Source organism: Motacilla alba, chromosome 2 (assembly GCF_015832195.1).
Source record: "Motacilla alba alba isolate MOTALB_02 chromosome 2, Motacilla_alba_V1.0_pri, whole genome shotgun sequence".
NCBI lineage: Eukaryota > Metazoa > Chordata > Aves > Passeriformes > Motacillidae > Motacilla > Motacilla alba.
The window spans coordinates 19,973,217-19,991,654 of record NC_052017.1 but is presented as its reverse complement, the minus strand read 5'-3'; the positions used below and the strand labels follow the sequence as shown (position 1 = coordinate 19,991,654).

At 38.2% G+C, this 18,438-nt stretch overlaps 1 protein-coding gene across 1 annotated transcript in view; it reads left to right on the top strand.

Moving 5' to 3' along the window:
* Nucleotides 1-4,852: 4,852 nt before the first annotated feature.
* Nucleotides 4,853-18,438, top strand: part of LOC119695333 (macrophage mannose receptor 1-like) — a 28,215-nt gene continuing 14,629 nt past the window's right edge. Inside the window, exons 1-17 of the mRNA XM_038123608.1 lie at nt 4,853-5,035; nt 6,782-7,180; nt 8,430-8,603; nt 9,295-9,459; nt 9,746-9,862; nt 10,102-10,245; nt 11,594-11,776; nt 11,983-12,137; nt 12,923-13,036; nt 13,731-13,846; nt 14,644-14,792; nt 15,207-15,409; nt 15,790-15,911; nt 16,658-16,745; nt 17,416-17,560; nt 18,021-18,056; nt 18,145-18,314. Coding sequence (XP_037979536.1) covers nt 4,975-5,035; nt 6,782-7,180; nt 8,430-8,603; nt 9,295-9,459; nt 9,746-9,862; nt 10,102-10,245; nt 11,594-11,776; nt 11,983-12,137; nt 12,923-13,036; nt 13,731-13,846; nt 14,644-14,792; nt 15,207-15,409; nt 15,790-15,911; nt 16,658-16,745; nt 17,416-17,560; nt 18,021-18,056; nt 18,145-18,314 — 2,541 coding nt within the window. The 5' untranslated portion in view covers nt 4,853-4,974. The remainder of the gene's footprint in view (nt 5,036-6,781; nt 7,181-8,429; nt 8,604-9,294; nt 9,460-9,745; nt 9,863-10,101; nt 10,246-11,593; nt 11,777-11,982; nt 12,138-12,922; nt 13,037-13,730; nt 13,847-14,643; nt 14,793-15,206; nt 15,410-15,789; nt 15,912-16,657; nt 16,746-17,415; nt 17,561-18,020; nt 18,057-18,144; nt 18,315-18,438) is intronic.

Here is an 18,438-nt window from a genome sequence, read left to right as displayed (position 1 = left end):
TGAACATGCACAAGATTTGACGTTTCTGCATCAGATTTGTTTCAAACCATGCTATTGAACTCAAAGCTATTAATTAAACATCTTCTAATTTTACCATCTTTCAAGTATTCCCATGGACTTAAGTACAGGCATAGTCACTAGAGAATAAGTCTGTATTTGGGCTCATTTCACCTTTGAATCACATTGTCAAAAAGACATTTATGATATTTCCGTTCCCACAACTTCATACAACACAGAAAACCAAGAATATAGTACTTGCAGTTTATGTATTCTAGGATTAATCAGGTACAATCTTGAGACAGATTTATGAAGTGGAAAAGTGTGGTTGGTATTAGCTGCCAGATTTGGCTGGCCACAAGTGCGTTTGCTGGTGAGAGGTGATGAACTTCAAAGCTTCCTTCTTATCAGGCAGCAGTTACTGAGGAGTGGGAGGAGGATTGCCTGTGCATGTTCTGAAGGTTTCTAGGAGCAGAAGGTTTTATGTTATGGTGATTGCATGTTGGCACTGCTCTCTACACCTTCTCAAAAAGTAGCATAGGTTTGTGGGATGTGCGATGCTGTAAAGAGCAACTTCGCTTTACCAACATAATATTTACTACATTTATTTGCTTTCTAAAATGGTTAAATCAGCTACTATTTGTGGACATCTTCTAGTCCCCAAGGAGTTTGTATTCCTAATTTTTGTAGATCCTGTAAAATGTAAATCATGCGTGATTCCTCACTTGCTTACAAAGGTTTGCAAGAATTGATTTTGTGGTTTCAGATTTTGCTCTGTGAAATAAAAAATAGCTATCTTTGATTTTTAAAATAGGTTTGCATTTTATAGTCTTATCTATATAAGACATTGTAGCATGATAAAGTGAAAAAAGGAAATGATACCATAGAGCAGACATTCCAGCAAAAGTTGTTATCAAGTATTATATTAATCATATTTTCCTGAATCTGTCCCAGGATTAAACCTGCTTAAAGACAAAACAAAAATGTGTGTTGAGGGATTTAGTAAAAGTCTTGAACTACATACATACATATGCAAGTAAGATGGGAAAATTTGTCCAGGAACTTCTTTTCTCTGGCTCTGCTCTTTTTCCCAGCTATTTCCATTTTTAATGTACAGTTGTTTAAGCATGTTTTTTCAAGGATCAGTACCAATAATGGTTTTTTATGCCATGTGATGTGGCTCCTGACTGATTAATGATACTAAGGGTCATGTTGTTTCAGTTATATGGAGGAGTGATGCCAGGCAGAAATTTACGTGAAACAGACAATGAAAGGCCAAGAGAGCCTGACTGAAATCCCAGCCTCACTCTGCTGGCTGTTGAGCAAGCAACAAACACGTGCAGTCTCACCTAAAAGAAGCTGTCCTCTTCTGCGCCCTGCACAATCTTAAAATGGTGTCTGTACACTGAGTTGTTCTTCCAGATAACCTTTATTCCCATGTACATATGCAAAGGTATGGTTGCAAAGAAGACAAAATTAGAGGGGATATCTCATTTCTGGTTCTTTGCCATACTTATAAACTAAATCACTAAAAAGTGTCAAGGAGGGAATCCAGCCACTGGAGCCTGGATGGTTCTGAGCTCATTAATTTATATATTTTTCCTGAAATCCAGCACTGTCTCTGAGCTGAAGAGAATTAAAAATACCATGCTAGTTAATAGATGCTTCTGTTAAAAGATGCTATAGTTAATTGGTGCTTCTGTGTCAGTTCTGCTCTCTTGTCCAAACAGGTATAGAAAAAATAGAGAAGGTTCCAAATAAGAAGCCCTACTCTGAAGATGGAGCTGCTTAGCCTGCTCCTTTTAGAAAGAGTGTAAGTTAAAAAGACTTCAAAGATTTTCAGAAGAGGGGAACATTTAAGCTGCATGACCTACAGTATTTCTTATTTCAAGACAATTGAAGCAAATTTCCCATTAAAAAGATTGATATAGAAACAGTAGCACTTACAGCACAGGAAATCCTTACAGTTCCATGTCATAAGCAGAAGATGAGCACTGATATTTTATACACAAACTCTAACTCTTTTGAATAGAAGGTAGAGAAACAAACAAACTTGAACACTTTAAACAATATCTAATGAATATATGATCAGATGGAAAGCTTTTACCTTAGGAACAGAGATAAGTAAAATATCCTTCTCTATTTGACTGGAAAAAAGAAATGTGTCTTACTGGAAATGAGTCATGTTCATATGGACACACTCTAATTTTATATTTTACATATTCTGATCCTTCACCAAATCTTCCAACCATTTTCTACTACTGACTGCTGTTCATATCAGGGCTGGTCAGGTGCCTTAGAATCAAAGTATTGTTCTTGTGTTCTCTTACTTTGTCTCTCAAGCAGATGACACTACTTAGGGGAAGTCTCAGGCTGTATTTTGCATATATATATATATATATATATATATATATATATATATATATATATATATATATATATATAATCTACATTCACAGAGGAATTGGGTTCTTGCTTTTCTGAAACATACTTGCTGTAAAAGCAAGGAAAGTAATTCTTTGAAAAACAAGATGATGAATAGTATAAGCAAGGAAATATGAATAGGAAAGCAAATAACTGTTTTAACAGATCCCTAATAATTTGTATCTATAATCCTCTGATGCTGCAAAGATTTCTTACATTTGATCAGGTAGTTTAGAAAAATGAATGGAAAAAAATCATTCATTATGTAACATGGAAATAGAAAAATAGAAAGGTTGTTCCCCTTTTGTTTTTATAGGCTAGAATGTTCCTACTGAGGTTTAGAGTGGGGTTTTTTTGAAAGAAATAAATGTTTATAGCTTGGAAACTGTGATTGTCCTATATGTGAGGATTCTGGATTGAAATCTTATATCAAGTTATAGCAGGCTAAATTATCACAAAATTACTTTCATATTTTAATGTGTTTTTTTTAAATGAATGTAGGGAAGCATCCAGTTGAATCCAGATGGCCTCACCCATCCATTTCTGTGAGCACCTGAGGAATGACTTGATGGCAATATTCAGTAGTGTCTAAGGTTTTGTCTCTTCACATTGCTGTGTTTCTTGATACACTTGTGTTTAATTCTCATTTCCCCTTTTCTCTGAAAAAAGTTTGGACTTTAGAAGAAAGGTGGTGATTCTGCACACTGCAAGTGTAACTTCCTGCCTGGGAGCAGAGATTGCCAGAGGAACAATGCTGACTCAACACAAACCCCAGCAGCTTTTGTTCCTCGCCACTTTTAAAACGTCAGGCTGTGCCTTGCCAAATGGCAGATCCTGGAGCACATCTTCCCAGTCCTCTGGTTTTCTTTCCCGCTTTGTGGGCTGTGATGCAATCTGCTCAAACACACAAACAATGAGGTAAAGCTGACTTTAGTATGTTTCACTCTTGTTCAGCATCTCTCAACAGATTATCAATAGCAGTCCCTCACCAACCACCCATCTTTGCTCAGAACAGAGCCAGTTTCCTTTTCTCTGTTGTGATTATCCTTGTCATGCCCTGGTAGATTTGGATATTCTGAGGTGTTTTATACAGCAGAAACACAAGACACATTTTTCTTGCTCCTGAACAAGGAAGGAAGGAAAATTGGAAAATTGAGGTTGCAGGATCAAACACTCTGGTGTTGGGGAGTACCAGTATGCTTGACTACAGCCATCCTTACATATGGATCTTAACTTAGTGAGTAGTTGGATTCTGCTGCTTTGTGGAGCAGCCCTCATTTCTTCCTCTTTGCTCAGGTCTCAGTATCCTTTTCAGGCTCCCTTCTTAGTGTGGCTTTGCTCTAGCTATGTCTGCTGGCCTTGAGGTCCCACCGTTCTCCCTCGCTGTTGTGGTTTTGTTCTACTCTGCATACATTTTTAGACCCAGTTGTTCATCTACATCTGAGTAAGAATAATAGAAGCAAAATCCCACAACATCATGTGGGTGTCCAGCGTTTTCACTACTGCAAGAGCAGCAATTTTGCTGCAGATGCAATATTGGGGAAGGTATGCCACACCAGCCTTTCCTGGACGTATGGGAAATGAAATTTTTCAAAGTCCATGTGCAAAAACTGATGGAAAGCTTCCATCAGAGTCCCTTTTCTTGTCCCTGTGCTCTAAGATTTTTGAGCTCTTTAAACTATCATGGAGAAAGCTTTATCAAAGTAAACATCAGAATTTTGTCAGAATGCCTGTAGGGTGTGCACTTTATGGGGTGCGAACTTTCACAGAGTAATGGCATGGAAAATGAGGCAGTATTCCTCATCAGTTTAGTTTTCCTCACTAGCAATAATTGAAAATCCAGTATTTTCCAGTCACATGTTCTTTTCTTCCTAGAATTGTGTGTTTTCTTTCCCAATTTTTTCAGCTGTTGCTGCCAGTTGGGTAATTATTCCTGCATATAGTCAAGAATGGAGCAAAAGAAAGAATAGGTGTTTCCTGCAGAACATAGATCTGACTTTCTACAGCTTTTTTTTTCTTTTCTGTAGAATTTCAGGCATGGAAAATTCTGTTTCTCTCTGACTCCAAAGTCATAGTTACTTCATTTGCATGGTGTCCCAGCAGATTTTTCACAATACTGCAGTGCACTCTGGCTTTTTTCATCCTGTATTGATACAGACAAATCTTCCTCTTCTTTTTTACTTGTTTTATTTATTTCTGCAAATGAGACAGTAATCTCACCTTTTGGTAAAAATAATGATTCTGAGTTATAAGGTATGTCTTAAAAATCCACACTAAAATCTTACCTGTTAGATCTTATGTTTCCATGGTAAACTTTTATACAGTAGAAAAACTAGCTTAGGAAGCAAAGTTTACTCATTAATGTATTATTTCAAAATTACTCATGTGACATGACACAGTTCCTTATTTGAAGCTCAGAACTTCCCTGTATCTGTTGAGTCTTAAAAAGGGTTTGTTAATCCACTTCAGTGCAGTGGGGTTTTCTTCCAAGGCTCTGACTTGGTCTTTAGGATCATTACGAGGTGAAGGGAAGAAAGGAGTGAAATATTTGCCATGTCTCTCTACTTGCCCCTGATTTTTCTTCTCTCCATTAGTACATCTCTTCAGATGTCTGGTAAGTCTTTGTCCTCTGCTTAGTGTGGAGGTTTTCAAGTTCTTTAACATGTGTTCTAGTTATCTCCCTTAGTGGGCAGTGCATTTAGATCTAGTCACAGCATATGATTAGAAAACGTTATGTTCATCTTGAAGTTTGGTGATATCTGCATAGGCATTCTCTTTCCTTAACCCAGGTTTCAATGTGGTATATGAGTGAAAGGAATATGCCAATAGATGTGGCCATAACCTTGGCAGTGCTGATTCTTGAGAAAGCAGAAAAAATCTGATTTCACTTTACTCCATCGAAGGCTGGAAGAGTTCAGTACAGAGTAGTGAACTCAGCATGCACAGAACTACTGGCTGATGTGTGCTTTGAGTTTCTTGGCAGCTCATACAGACCATAGCATACTGATCAGTGCGTATTGAAAACTCGTTTCCAAGCTGAGAGCTTTAGGAAGGATCTTAAAATCCCCCATTCATTAGATTCCACACCCTCCTACTGCTGAGAGGAAAAAAAAAAGACACTGTGTCTTTTCCATGGCAAGTTCCCAGCTAGAGAACTCTGGAAGTCCAGTACAACTGCTTGAATGGCAGCAGGGACCATCCAATGCACCAATGATCTAATCCACCACAGGGAATTTCTTCTGGGCATGCTTTTGGGTGAGACCAAGCCAGCTCTAACCCATCCCCTGCTAACCTGCCCAAGAACCACTGCAGCCAGAGAGCTCTGTCAGGGAAAATATTATCTGGCTTGTTCTGGTCTATAGCCTTTCAGACCAACAATACCAAGGCTGTTCAACCGCTCCCTGTCAGCTTTGGGATGGGAGGGTTATGAAGGCCCAGTTACGTACTCTGGCAAGAAACCTTGGGTAAAAGTCAATGGCACTGCCAAGTGAGTTGGATGATGTTGCCCGTCATCTAGAAGGGAGCAAAGAGATGTGAGCTGAGATGCAAAAAGAGTGAAGATTTTGAGGAGGCTATTTTTTGAAGCTGATCTTAAGAAACAAAACCCTGATGTTCAGTGTCTCACATTTCTGTTTACAAATGTAGTTATTAATAGCACTTAGGATATTGGCATAGTTTAGTTGGTCTTAGAACTGATGATGCTGCAAATTGTGGCTTCCCTCCTGAGAAACCTACAAGTAAAACTCTGGAAAGAAATGAATTTTTGCACAGCTGCTAAAAATTTCCAAGATAATTAACCAAAAATGAAAAATACACCACTTTCTTGATGAGCTGAAAACCACAGTATTTTTCTGGGTCAAATATAAAAATTATTTAATTTTGAGTATGTAAATGATTTTTAATAGCTCTAAAGCAAAAAAGTACTCTTACTTGCAGAATTAAAGCCCATTTAAATATGATATTGTGGAACTTGGAAGAAATTATGAAATGTAATGAAGGTCATTTTTGACATGCTTCTTGAGACCACTGTGGTTTCAGGAGGGATAAGAAGAGGAACAATTTCTCTTGAAAGAGCTGTATTTTCAGCTCTTGTGTTTTTTCATTTTAAGGATATTTTCATAAATATCCTTCTTACCAATGATTAACTTCCCTTCATTTATCTCTCTATGAACTATATATGTTTTTTTTTTTTTTTAATTTGGTTTGGTTTTGTTGGTTAGTTGGGTTTTTTTTATTTTTTTGGTTTTGGTGTTTGGTTTTTGTTTTTTTTTTTGGTCCCAGACTGTCATATAGCAAATAATTGCCTTTATCTCCTAAGAAACATCTCCTCAAATGTTTGCATTATCATTTTATTTTACAGGTAGGGGAATATTTTCAATCTATAATGAAGATAACAAGCTCTGTGCCCAAGCTCAGAACTCCAGCTCAGTCATAACCACCACTTGTGATGAGCATGATGAGTTTCAGAAGTTCAGGTGGGTCTCTCCCACACAGCTGCTGAGCATGGCACTCAAGCTGTGCCTGGGAGTGCTCGCCAAGGACGACGAGGCTGCCGTCACCTTGGAATCTTGCAACAGGACAAACGAACTCCAGTGGTGGGAATGTAGAAATGAGACACTTGCAACCCAGGGCAAGGATTTGTTTCTCAACTATGGCAAGGGGAAGGGGAAGAAAATGAGGCTGTCCAAATTATCCAGCAAAGGGAGCAGGTGGAAAATCCATGGAAGTGCAGACAGTGTGTGCTCTCAGCGCTATGAGGGTGAGTACTGAAATTCCATCTCTACTTCTTGGTAACTTGACTGCCTCTTCCTACAAAGCATGCCACTGCCTGCTTGACAGGCAGCAACCATTTTCTTAGGGTGACATCAGCAGAGGAGTTAGTTATAAATAGGATGTAGAAAGAAAGGTGAATGTATCTGTATACCTTTCAGCAAATATAGCTGTATACGTTTCTGCATACCTTGTAAAGTGCAATTCTTTCAAATGATAGAATAAAATTACAAAGGCCCATGATGCAAACATAAAGAAGAATGGGAATTCTGTTTGTACAAAAGCAGCAAAAGGAAACCTATGACTGTTTTAAAATATGTCTGATCTACTTTAGAAGAGATGATTGTGTTATATTTAGTATTTATTGTTGCTTTTATTTGGTTTGGCCACCAATAATCTTTAAGAAGTAAATTTCTAGTTTAGATAGATGGAATTCACAATCAACATTATTTACCTAGTGTTTCCCAGGCCTAGTAAGAAAAAAAAAAAAAAGGAGGAAAAAACAAAAAGAAAAATGGTTTAGGATGCCATGTTTTATCAACCTGGAAAAAAAACCCCAGAGGGTAAGAACTCCTTTTCCTACAATTTTATGCCTCTTGGGCAATGTAGAGGGGGCATTCAGGATCAAGTAATCAATGTCCTTTCTGTTGTGACACTGATACGTTGGGAATTTAAATAACAATAGAATAAATTTTTATTGTACACTACAGCTGTTGCACAGGAATGAAATTTGTCATAATTTTGTATAGACAGCAGCAAATTAGAGTGGAAAGTGATGGAAGGGTCACCTCCTAGCAGAGTCCTTGCAAATTTAAGACACAGCTTCCTCTCATGAATACTAATAAAAATGTTGTGATACCTCCTTTCCAAGTTTTTTCAACAATTCAGGGGAAAAAAAAAGAGAATATGTATATTATCTAAGGACAGAAGTATGTATATCATGGGAAAAGATGAGTCACAGGGACCTCTGACACAATAGTCCAGAAAACAATGGCATGACAAAGTTAAACAGAAATTAGTTTGAGGCCAAATTAAGTGTTTGAGAGTCTAAGTTCTGAATATTTTGCCATAGTCATACCTGATTGGCACAACAACCCTTTAGATGTTTGGGGTAACAAAGCCCTGGTGTCTTGAGCCCTGAATGACTCAGCTTTGTCCATGGAAAACTATGAGTGTCACTGTGGTGAGCATCTGATGTCAGCTGAGAGTTGAGTGTTGATCTCTGCTTTTCTCCATAGATATCTATACACTGGGAGGAAATGCCTTTGGTGCACCCTGTGTGTTCCCTTTCAAGCACCAGGGGAAATGGTATGCTGAATGCATCCCTCGGAGGGATGATGCAGACTCTCTCTGGTGTGCAACTTCTCCAGATTTTGATAAAGACCAGTTGTTTGGATACTGCCCACTAAAAGGTAATTTATTTATAAAAATCTCAGGAAAGCTGTTAAGCAAAAGTGTCATCCACTGTCATGGTCAAGATGCTCTTGGGATGTGGAAGTAGCATTGAACAGTGAGTTGAATTCTGGCTCACCTAGTTCACTGGTGAGCTGTGCAACAAGGACATGAAACACCTGCTCTGCACTCCCACTGCCCTACAGTGTCCCCAAGACTGGTGCTTACAGGGAGTATTCTGAGGATGGTGACTGGGATTGATGGATAAACAAAGAGGAAACTCCTAGGACAGGGTTTCAAGACAAAAGGATGTGCAGTGGAATGAAGAAGGTGAGATTTATCAGGAGACTATGGTGTAGGATGGAGGAGAGAACAGGAAGGCTTTAGGTGAAGGGAAGAGTGCAGGACACACTGAAGGCAGTGACCTTCACCTGCCTTCAGTGCTTCCATACACAAATTCCCCACCCCTTCATCCCCACTTCACAAGTGATTGCATGAAAGTGGTAATTTCTGTTTTATTGGGTGGTCTGGAAGAGCATAAGAGGGATCTGGAGGTAAGAAATGGGTGTGGAGACCAAAACTTCTATATGCTGAAGAGAGAAATACTTGTGGAGGTAGAATTTATCAGTGAATGGGTTAATGTGGACTGATTTATTTTCTGAGTTAGTAAACATGATTATCTGGTCAAATTGCTGGTATCATCTTTTATAGACACCACCCACAACAGCTTTTGGAAGACAAATCCTGTGACAGAGACACGCTATCAGATAAACTCAGAGTCACTTTTGACATGGCACCAAGCAAGAAAAAGCTGCCAGCAGCAGGATGCAGAATTATTGAGCATCACAGACCTTCGTGAAGAAATGTATTTATTAGGTAAAGTAAAAATACCCTAAAAAAACCCAAAAACAAACCAGCACGTAAGTCAGATCCAAGGCTTTAACATGGATACCTATATTTAACTCATAAAATAGGTCCAAGTGACATTCTTACAGGAGTTGTCCTTCTCACAAAACCCTATATTAAAATAATGGAAATAATCTAACTTATACTAAAAATATATCTCTCATGCTTTAAAATATTATTTCCAGTTTTATTGAATAACTTTAAAAAATCAGAGGCATTTAAAAACCTGACTGTTTTTTTTTTTTTGACCATTTAGGGCTCACTAGTGACCTGGGCATCAATGCAAAGCTCTGGATTGGTCTCTATGATGCACTTGACAGTGGCTGGAAGTGGACTGGGGGAAGTCCTTTCAGATACCTCAACTGGGCTCCAGGTAAGTGCACTTTTCTTAAATGATGATCAACATCTGGGCCAAAATTTCCTCCCTCTCTTTCTCCTCCTCTCTCCTCCCCACCCCAGTGATGCTCCCTTGTCACACCTCTTGGGATTTATCACTCTAAAGAATGACACTCCTGTGCCTTTGCAGCAGCAAAGGTCTTGCACATTCCCTCCTGTGAAGAGGTGAAAATTTTCACTGTCAACAGAGGGATTCTGTTGTTGTTTTTTTTAAAGGAAATCCCTCTGTGGAATCTGGAAAAATATGTGGGACCTTCCAAGGTCGGAATGGCAAATGGGAAAACCAGCTGTGTGATCGGAAACTGGGATATATCTGCCAAAAGAGAAACACCTCCTTGGATTCTTTCACCATTGCCTCAGGTACGCTGTCAAAACCTGAGGCTGCTTTTACAGTCAGTGAGAAATATTGTGAGGATGTCATATATGAAAAGGCAACATATTGTCAAAACAAAAGGCTTACACTTGTTGACCTGGGTCAAATATTGAGGAGATTTTAATTTCCTGGCTAATTTTAAAGATGATGTCTAAATGTTGTTCATCATTTGGAAAAGAGCCCAGGATACCGAAGAAGGCAGTATTAGGTGTTTAGCCATGTTATCCAGACCATGAAATACTGATAAATAACCTCTGCTCTGACATATACTCTAAACCTATGTCCTGCTAAAAGATGTGAGCCAGAGTTCTTGCTCCCCTGCTCTCTTTGACCTTTTTTGGTCCATTCTGAAAGGAAAAAATCAGACTTTGCTTCTGGAACCTTTCCCCTGCTAAACTCTCTTTTGACTTGAGGCAGACTAGGTCTTATCTATCTGAAGAAATAGGTGTGCAGTTGCTTAACTGGAAACTCCCAGCATGTAACTGACTTCACAGTATCTCCCTCCCCTAATATATATGAGTATATGACATTATATGGCTCAGGGGAGCATGCATATCCTGTACTTTCTGGCTGTATCCAGGCAGCTCACTTGGAAAGGTTTCTGACCCTGCTAACCATCAAACCACGTCTGAATGTTGCTTTAGGGGAATGCAATTTGCCCAGGTCCAAACAATGCCCAGGGTGCATCAGACAAAGCAGTTGACCACACACCAATTCTGGGCACACGTCCTCCCTTCTTTAGTTGGCTTTGTAGGTGCAGAGCATGGGAAATTTCCAAGCAGTGGAAGGTAGGCTGGCCATACTGAACTCATGCCAAGAAATCAGATTTGAACAAAGTGTGTGGCATTTCTGTGCAGCTGGAATGCTTGGTGTGACATTTCTGGTATAATGTGTCTGGACTCTCTGATATATGGTTTGGGCTGCGTAGGAGTTCCCACTGGCTCCTGAGCACCTGCTGTTTCCAGAGAAAAAAATATAAAAAGCTAAAAAATTCACCAAGATAGAGTTCCTGAGTAGGAAAAGAGGCTCTTTTCTGTAGGACTTGGCTGTACCCAGAGCCTCACTGAGAGGGATTTAATGTGGGATTGTGACCTGTACATTTGCATGGCATATTACTCAGTATTTACTTAATCCTGTAAAACAGTTTTTTGGGAGCTCCAAACACAAATAGGAGGGAAAAATCTGTTTTTTAATCTTTGTACCCTCAGACTTTGGCTTCTTTCCTCTTTCATTGTGTGCTCCAATATTTCAAATTCATATCGGCACAGTTAATTTTATTTTTGATGTGAATAAAACACTGACTAGAACTTATCATTAATACCATATTTTTTTTAGGTGATTCAAAGCATTTTAAATGCCCCAGGGAATGGGTGGCCTATGCAGGTCATTGCTACAGAATTTACAGAACACCAAAAATATGGAAAGAAGCCCAGTCTTCCTGTAGAAAAGAGGATGGAGAGCTGGCGAGCATTCATAATATTGAAGAGTACAGTTTTACAGTGTCACAGCTCGGGTACAGTGAGTATTCCTGAAGATCATTTTCTTTTTTTTTTTCTTTTTTTTTTTTTTTTTAATCTGGAATTATGCTGTTTGCTATTATTTATTTGATCATTGTAACCACAGTCTTATTTTTTTCCTTAAGTTCTTCAGTCAAAAGTGAGTTTGAGAAGTAATTATTTAATTATAAGATATATCCATACCTACAATTAACTTTGTGTTCCCAGAGCCAGATGATGAACTCTGGATTGGTCTAAATGACTTCAGGATTCAAATGTACTTTGAATGGAGTGATGGCACACCTGTGACTTATACCAAATGGCACCATGGAGAGCCAACCCACACTTGGAATAAGGCAGACTGCATCCTTATGAAGGGGCAGGTAAAAATCCCTTCCCCACTCTCATACTTTCTTCTGTCCTTTGCCTCCTAAAATGAAAACCTTCATGATTCAAAAAAAAACAAATTAAAAAAAAAATGAACCTTGTTTAATTCTCTTACTGTGGAGGGATACTCGAGACCAGATCTAGGAAGGTGTGTGATGCACCAGAAGCAGTGCACTGCATGGACACTTTGTTTGTCTTCTCTGAGACAATTCCCATCTGAAATTGGTTGAAATCACTCATCATCCACATGGAACATGACTGATCATAGACTAATAGATTCCTGGAGCATGGACTTTGTCATTTTTTTCTCTAAAACTACTAAAATATATGGGGTTTGGAGTTACTTTGGAGGCACAAACACATTTAATTTTGTTTTCTACTCATTATAAAAATAAAAGGGTAATGTTGTGGAAAAGACTTACACAAGACATCTTTTCATATTTTATGTTTGGTTTATCAAGCATTTCCTTGCCATAGTCATCTGGGTATATGACCATAATAGATGTTATGCTGGTGAGAATAGAGGGGAACCTAATGTTTCTTTCCTGCTCTCATCAGTCCCTGAATCTTTAATAGATACAGTCTCACACCTCTGAGGAAATGTGGCCTTTTCTGTATGTATTTGGGAGTTTGGGAGAAAAAACCCAGGCAAGGAAGAGAGCTGAAACAGTCTCAGCCATGGGAAGACAGAAGGGCTCTTTCTGAGGATGGATACTCTTGTTGGACCTGAATTGTGTCTAGCTTTCACTTTTCTTTGTGGTTTCTTCTTAACAATACTTAGGATGGATCCTGGGCTGACAGTGCTTGTGAAATGAAATTTGGCTACATATGTAAAAGGAAACCCTTGGCAGAAGAACCAGGGGAGGCTGAAGTTACTTACCCAGGCTGCCAGAAAGTAAGTGTAAAACAAAAGCAGAGAAAGATGACTGTGTATTACTTTCACCCCTGTGATAAAAACTATGCCAGAAGTAAATTATTTTGACTGTTCTTGGTGGAGCCTAGACAGCTGTTAATTTCATATGTATTGATACTTCTTAGACTGATAGGGAACCTTTTGCTTTATCTTATTGAAATGTAGATTGACTTCTTTTTTTTATTCCCTTACAAGTGTATTTCACTCAGCTCTCTCCTACTGCAGAACTGATCCCTTCACCCATAAAAGCCACTCTCTGCAGAGCAATCTTTTCAGGGTGTAACACGCGTGTCAAAGGTTGCATGCCACCTCAGTTCTATCAGTCTGCCGCAGGAATCAGGAATATTTGAGCTAACTGTTTTGCAGGTTGTAAACTCTTGTAACAGCTAGTTATGTACTGAGAAAGCAGAGCAAGCTTTACACAGGGAGATGCAAAGTGGCTGTGGCTGCCAGCTCCAAGGCATAACCATGGCTCACTGTTTGTGTGACCGTGGTGTGGTCAGGACAAGACATGGAGTTATGGTCACAAAAGCTGTGTTTGATCATCCTCTTGGTTCCTTTCCTGGCCTTTGGGATCAGTTTTGACTTGGGGTGTGGCACTAGTGTGGCTTTTGGAAGTGCACAAAGCCATGCAATCTGACAGCCTCTCTGCACATCTCTGCTTCCACACTGACAGGGCTGGATGAAGCATGGCTTTTACTGTTACTCCTTGGTGCAGTTGCCAACAACATTTTCAGATGCAAAAAAAGTTTGTGAAGAAAACAAAGGTTACCTGGCTACTGTCAGAGACAGGTATGGAAACAACAATTGTCCTCTAATGTGTGTAACCAGGATGGAAGTGTTAAACAGAAGTATCTTCTTACTTAGCAGTTATTCATAATGTCTGTTTAGTGTAACACCACTCTTTCCCAGAAAAAAATTAAGATAGAGCTGATGAAATATGGCATAATACATCAGGGGCTTTTAGGTCATCAATACAAACATTCAGGCTATTGCTACTACACACTTACACTGTTTTTGCCTGTGGGAATTAAAAAATTGGGTCACCTGCAAAACAACCCCAGATTGACAGATTGTTTTCAAATTTTTTCAACTAAAAATAAACAGATAAACATGGAACTATTTATTTCTCTAGGATTCAAGCTTTTCAGCCTTTTTTTTCTTTCTTTGCAACAGCCAGATCCGGAAGAATTTTAGAATAAAATTAGATTTTTTTTCCCTACAGTAACAAGATTTAAAGATCTAGAACTTATAATAAAGCTCAGTAAAATACTGAAGCTCTTATTTATACAGAATGAGAAATAGATACAAATTACCTTAAGCATTGTTTGGCTTGCGTTCATTGCACAGTATAAAAGGTGAATAGAATCATCCTAAATTCTAGATATAATTTATATTGGCAAAATATAAGGGAAAAATTATTTTGTATGATAATTATAAATATAGAAGCAAGATAATTATCCTTGCTTCATTTTGTACATATTGACAAATCACCTTAAATTTACCAGATTTGCTACCATGAACTGTTAGAAGAAATGAATAAACTCTTATAAAATGTGATACAACAGTTTGGTGCTTGCTCTTCACAGATATGAACAAGCTTTTCTGACCTCCATAATTGGATTCAAACCAGAAAAATACTTCTGGATTGGTCTTTCAGATGAGGAAGAACAGGGGACATTCAGGTGGGCTAGTGGAGATCCTGTCACCTTCACTCACTGGAATGTGGGAATGCCTGGTAAGTGCCATGGGGGCCATTGAGTTCCTGCTCTGGGGAATGACAAGGTGAGGGTTTGAAAGCTAAAAAGTGGTTTAGAAACTCTTGTAGCATAAAGCAGCAGAAGGTAATGCTGCTTTCTATTTGTGCTAAAGAGATAGATCAGGGATTGTAGTAACTCCTTCTAGATTACTTGGGACTGCATGTGTCTGTTGGTATCATTAGAGTTTTGTTTTTTGATAGGTATTTTAAGTAACTCCTAGCATCATGTAAAAGGAACTTACATTTAAAAAGTCTTTTAATGATTTAATAGGAATGCATATGAGCTATTGTGAGCTACTGCTATCCAAACACAGTGGGAACATGTTACTCTTAAATAAGCAGCAGATATTTTGAGAAGATCAATAAGATTTAACAACTTTATGTTTTATGAAGGAGAGGAATCAGGCTGCGTGGCCATGGCAACAGGACGTTCAGCTGGATTATGGGATATTTTGAACTGTGAGGAGACAAACACGTTTCTCTGCAAGCAGCTGGTGGAGGGAGTCACCCCCCCTCCTCTCCCTCCAACAACATCCCCTCTCCTGTTTTGTCCAGAGGGATGGCAGTCTGTTTCTCAGAGCAGCTTCTGCTTCAAAGTAGGTGTTTCATTTCTGAATGCAAATGTTTGTCATTTAAATAACAATATATTTTGTTCATGCAAGGAAGGTGGATTTTACCCTGCCTATTTGACAGACAGTCTGTGGTAACTTGTCTCCAGCCATCCCCAAGTGGTATGGCTGGGAAATGTTGGAAAAAGCTGTATGTGTATGAACTGAAGTTTGGAGCGGCAGGAACTCTGAGCTGACAGGAAAAGCAATAACCAAATTTGATAGACAACCACAGGTCAAATGGTTGAACTATTAAATAGTCAGTAATAGAATGAGACCAGAAGAACAGAAGCAAGATAGAAGCCTATATTTGTGTTTTCAAATATCTGTAATATCCAATACAGTATTTAATTGCCCTCTTTCTATAGATTTTTCAGGGAGGAAGAGAAAAAATGCAAACGTGGTTTGAAGCAAGAGATTTTTGCAGAACTATTGGAGGAGATCTTGCATGTATCCACAGTGAAGAGGAACAAAACCTGATAGCTAGACTGTAAGTTTCTGCAAAGTCCATCATTTAAATATAAGAAAAAAAAATTAAAATGCACTCTGAAAGACATAAAGGATTTCTGGTGATCAATTTCTACTTTACAAAGATGGTCTAAAAAGTGGCAGGAAAAAAATGGATAAAAAGAGATGAGCAAAAGGTTTTCTTGACACACCTCTGCGAAGGTGGTGCCATGCACTAAAGTTGCCTGAACGTAAACACAATTGAGAGAATTATAATCAAAATTGGTTTTAACTGAAGTTAATTCAAAGAGATAAAACAGATCTTCTTACCTCATTTGTAGCTGATCAGTAGATAAAATACTCTTGATTAAAAGAGTGTTTTGTGCTGGTTTCCTACCTTAAGTAAGGGGGAAAATTGGAAGATTAAGAAAAGCCTGACCTATTGATATGCTTGTATAAATGTTTAAATCAACTCCATGAGTGCAGGCAGGTCTGAATTTGAATGCCTAAGCTACTTAGTGGAACCAAGACCTTTAAATTTATTTTATTTTAACTCAGTTTTGTGGACTTATGACATTTGTGATCTTTCCCATGAAGCTCTCTGTTCCACTGCTTCCTGGCACACGTAGTGCCAGGCTGCTTTTCCCCACATGACAATTGACTGATTACTTGATATGATTGTCTCAAATTATACTTAGAGTATCAAGCGTGCTGACAATAATATAATGCTATACATTCCCCTTCTCTGTTTCATGGTGTGTCTGATTCTCTCTATTTGTAATCATTCAGAGACAGAGGTTACATTCACTATTCTTACTGGATGGGTTTAAGTGCCTTGGACTCTGAAAGTGGATTTACATGGAGTGATGGCTCACCAGTGAGTAAATAATTTGTTATTCCAGGTTTTTGACTTTTTTTTTATGTCTCTCTTGGCAGAAAGCTCTCATAACTCCTATATAAAGTACAAGTAAACTTAAGTCTTTTGTACCGGATTCCTTTGTAGGAATTAGTGTTAAATCTTCTAATAATTCATAGTTATAGATAAAAATACAGCATTTACAGTAATGAAAGGTGATGGAGTCTAGCTCCTGTTTCAAGCAAGTCTGATTGTGCTAATCTCTACATTCCCATTCGTCATTTGCTGCAATAAATAATTTTGTTCATCTACACCGGCTCGGCTTTGCTGCCCTCATTGTCTTAAATAGATCAAGATCTGCCAGGCCCAAGTCCATATGGCAGCACCAGTGGATTGTCTTGGGTTGGAACATCTGAGCAGGATAAACAACCCAGAAATCAGAGGATATATTTCTTTTTAGAGATTGACAGGAGAACATCAACTCTCCTGGTAACAAATGGGGCAAGAACTTCCTGTCTTATAAACACACAGATGAATTATTGTTCTATTCAAGTGTCATGCACTTCTCCTAAAAGGTCTGGCATTAAAGAACAAGATGGACCATGAAATCAAATGAAGTACATTCTTCTTTAACAGAATGATTGTTTCTTTTTAAAAGGAAAATAGTAACAAAGTTGTGTTTTCACTACAGGTAAATTTTGAAAAATGGTCACATGGAGAACCAAACAATTATGATGGGAATGAAAAATGTGGTGTGTTTACTGGCTATCTCAATATGAACTGGAACGATTTATTTTGTGAACACATGCTGGACTTTGTTTGCCAAATTAAAAAAGGTAAGATAACTTTCTCTCTTTAGCAACTTTTAAAGGTAGATAAGAACATCCTTTCCAGGTCAGAATCATACTATCTGCATGTATTAGAGACAGCTTATTGTGCCATCAATCACAATAAATCAGTTTATACATATAATTTCAGTAAAGGCAGTTGAAAACTATTAATCAATGAAATATACAGACAGGTTTGGAAGGTACATGTAGTGTGTTGGGGAAAAGAAACACAACAGCCTAAAGCTGGGCAATGTCTCTAAGGTTAACTTACGATGAGCTCTAACATGCTGTTTGCTGAAGGTAGCCCTTTTTTTCCAGGTACTCTGAGAAATTCTGTGGCAAAAATAAGCATATACTGAGTAACCCTTAAGATTATTATTTGTAATTAAAATGCTAACTGCTGTGTAAATATAATTGAGAGACAGCTGAGAAACATAATTTACTCAAATATTGATTTATGTTGCAGGAACCTCACCAAAACCAGAGCCTAATTCCACATTCGGTAAGTCTTGTGCTTCCAATGAAAAGAAATTAAGTAACATGTCATGCAGTTAATTTCTATTACAGGTAATTAATATTTTCATTTGCAGGTTATGAACATGCTGTTGGTGAAGATGACTGGATAATATACAAACACAAGGAATACTACTTCAGCAAAGAGGCGATGTCTATGGAAAGAGCCAGAGGCTTTTGCAAGAAGAATGGTGGTGACCTTGTTGTCATTGAGAGTGAAACTGAAAAAAATTTTCTTTGGAAATATGTAAGAAACGTGTTGCTTGAAAAATGCACCATATTCTGTGAACTGAGGCACATTTTAAGGCACATTTTATCAGCTGGCTTGTGAAATATTAGAAAGTCGTCCCCATCATAAAAAAAAAAAAATC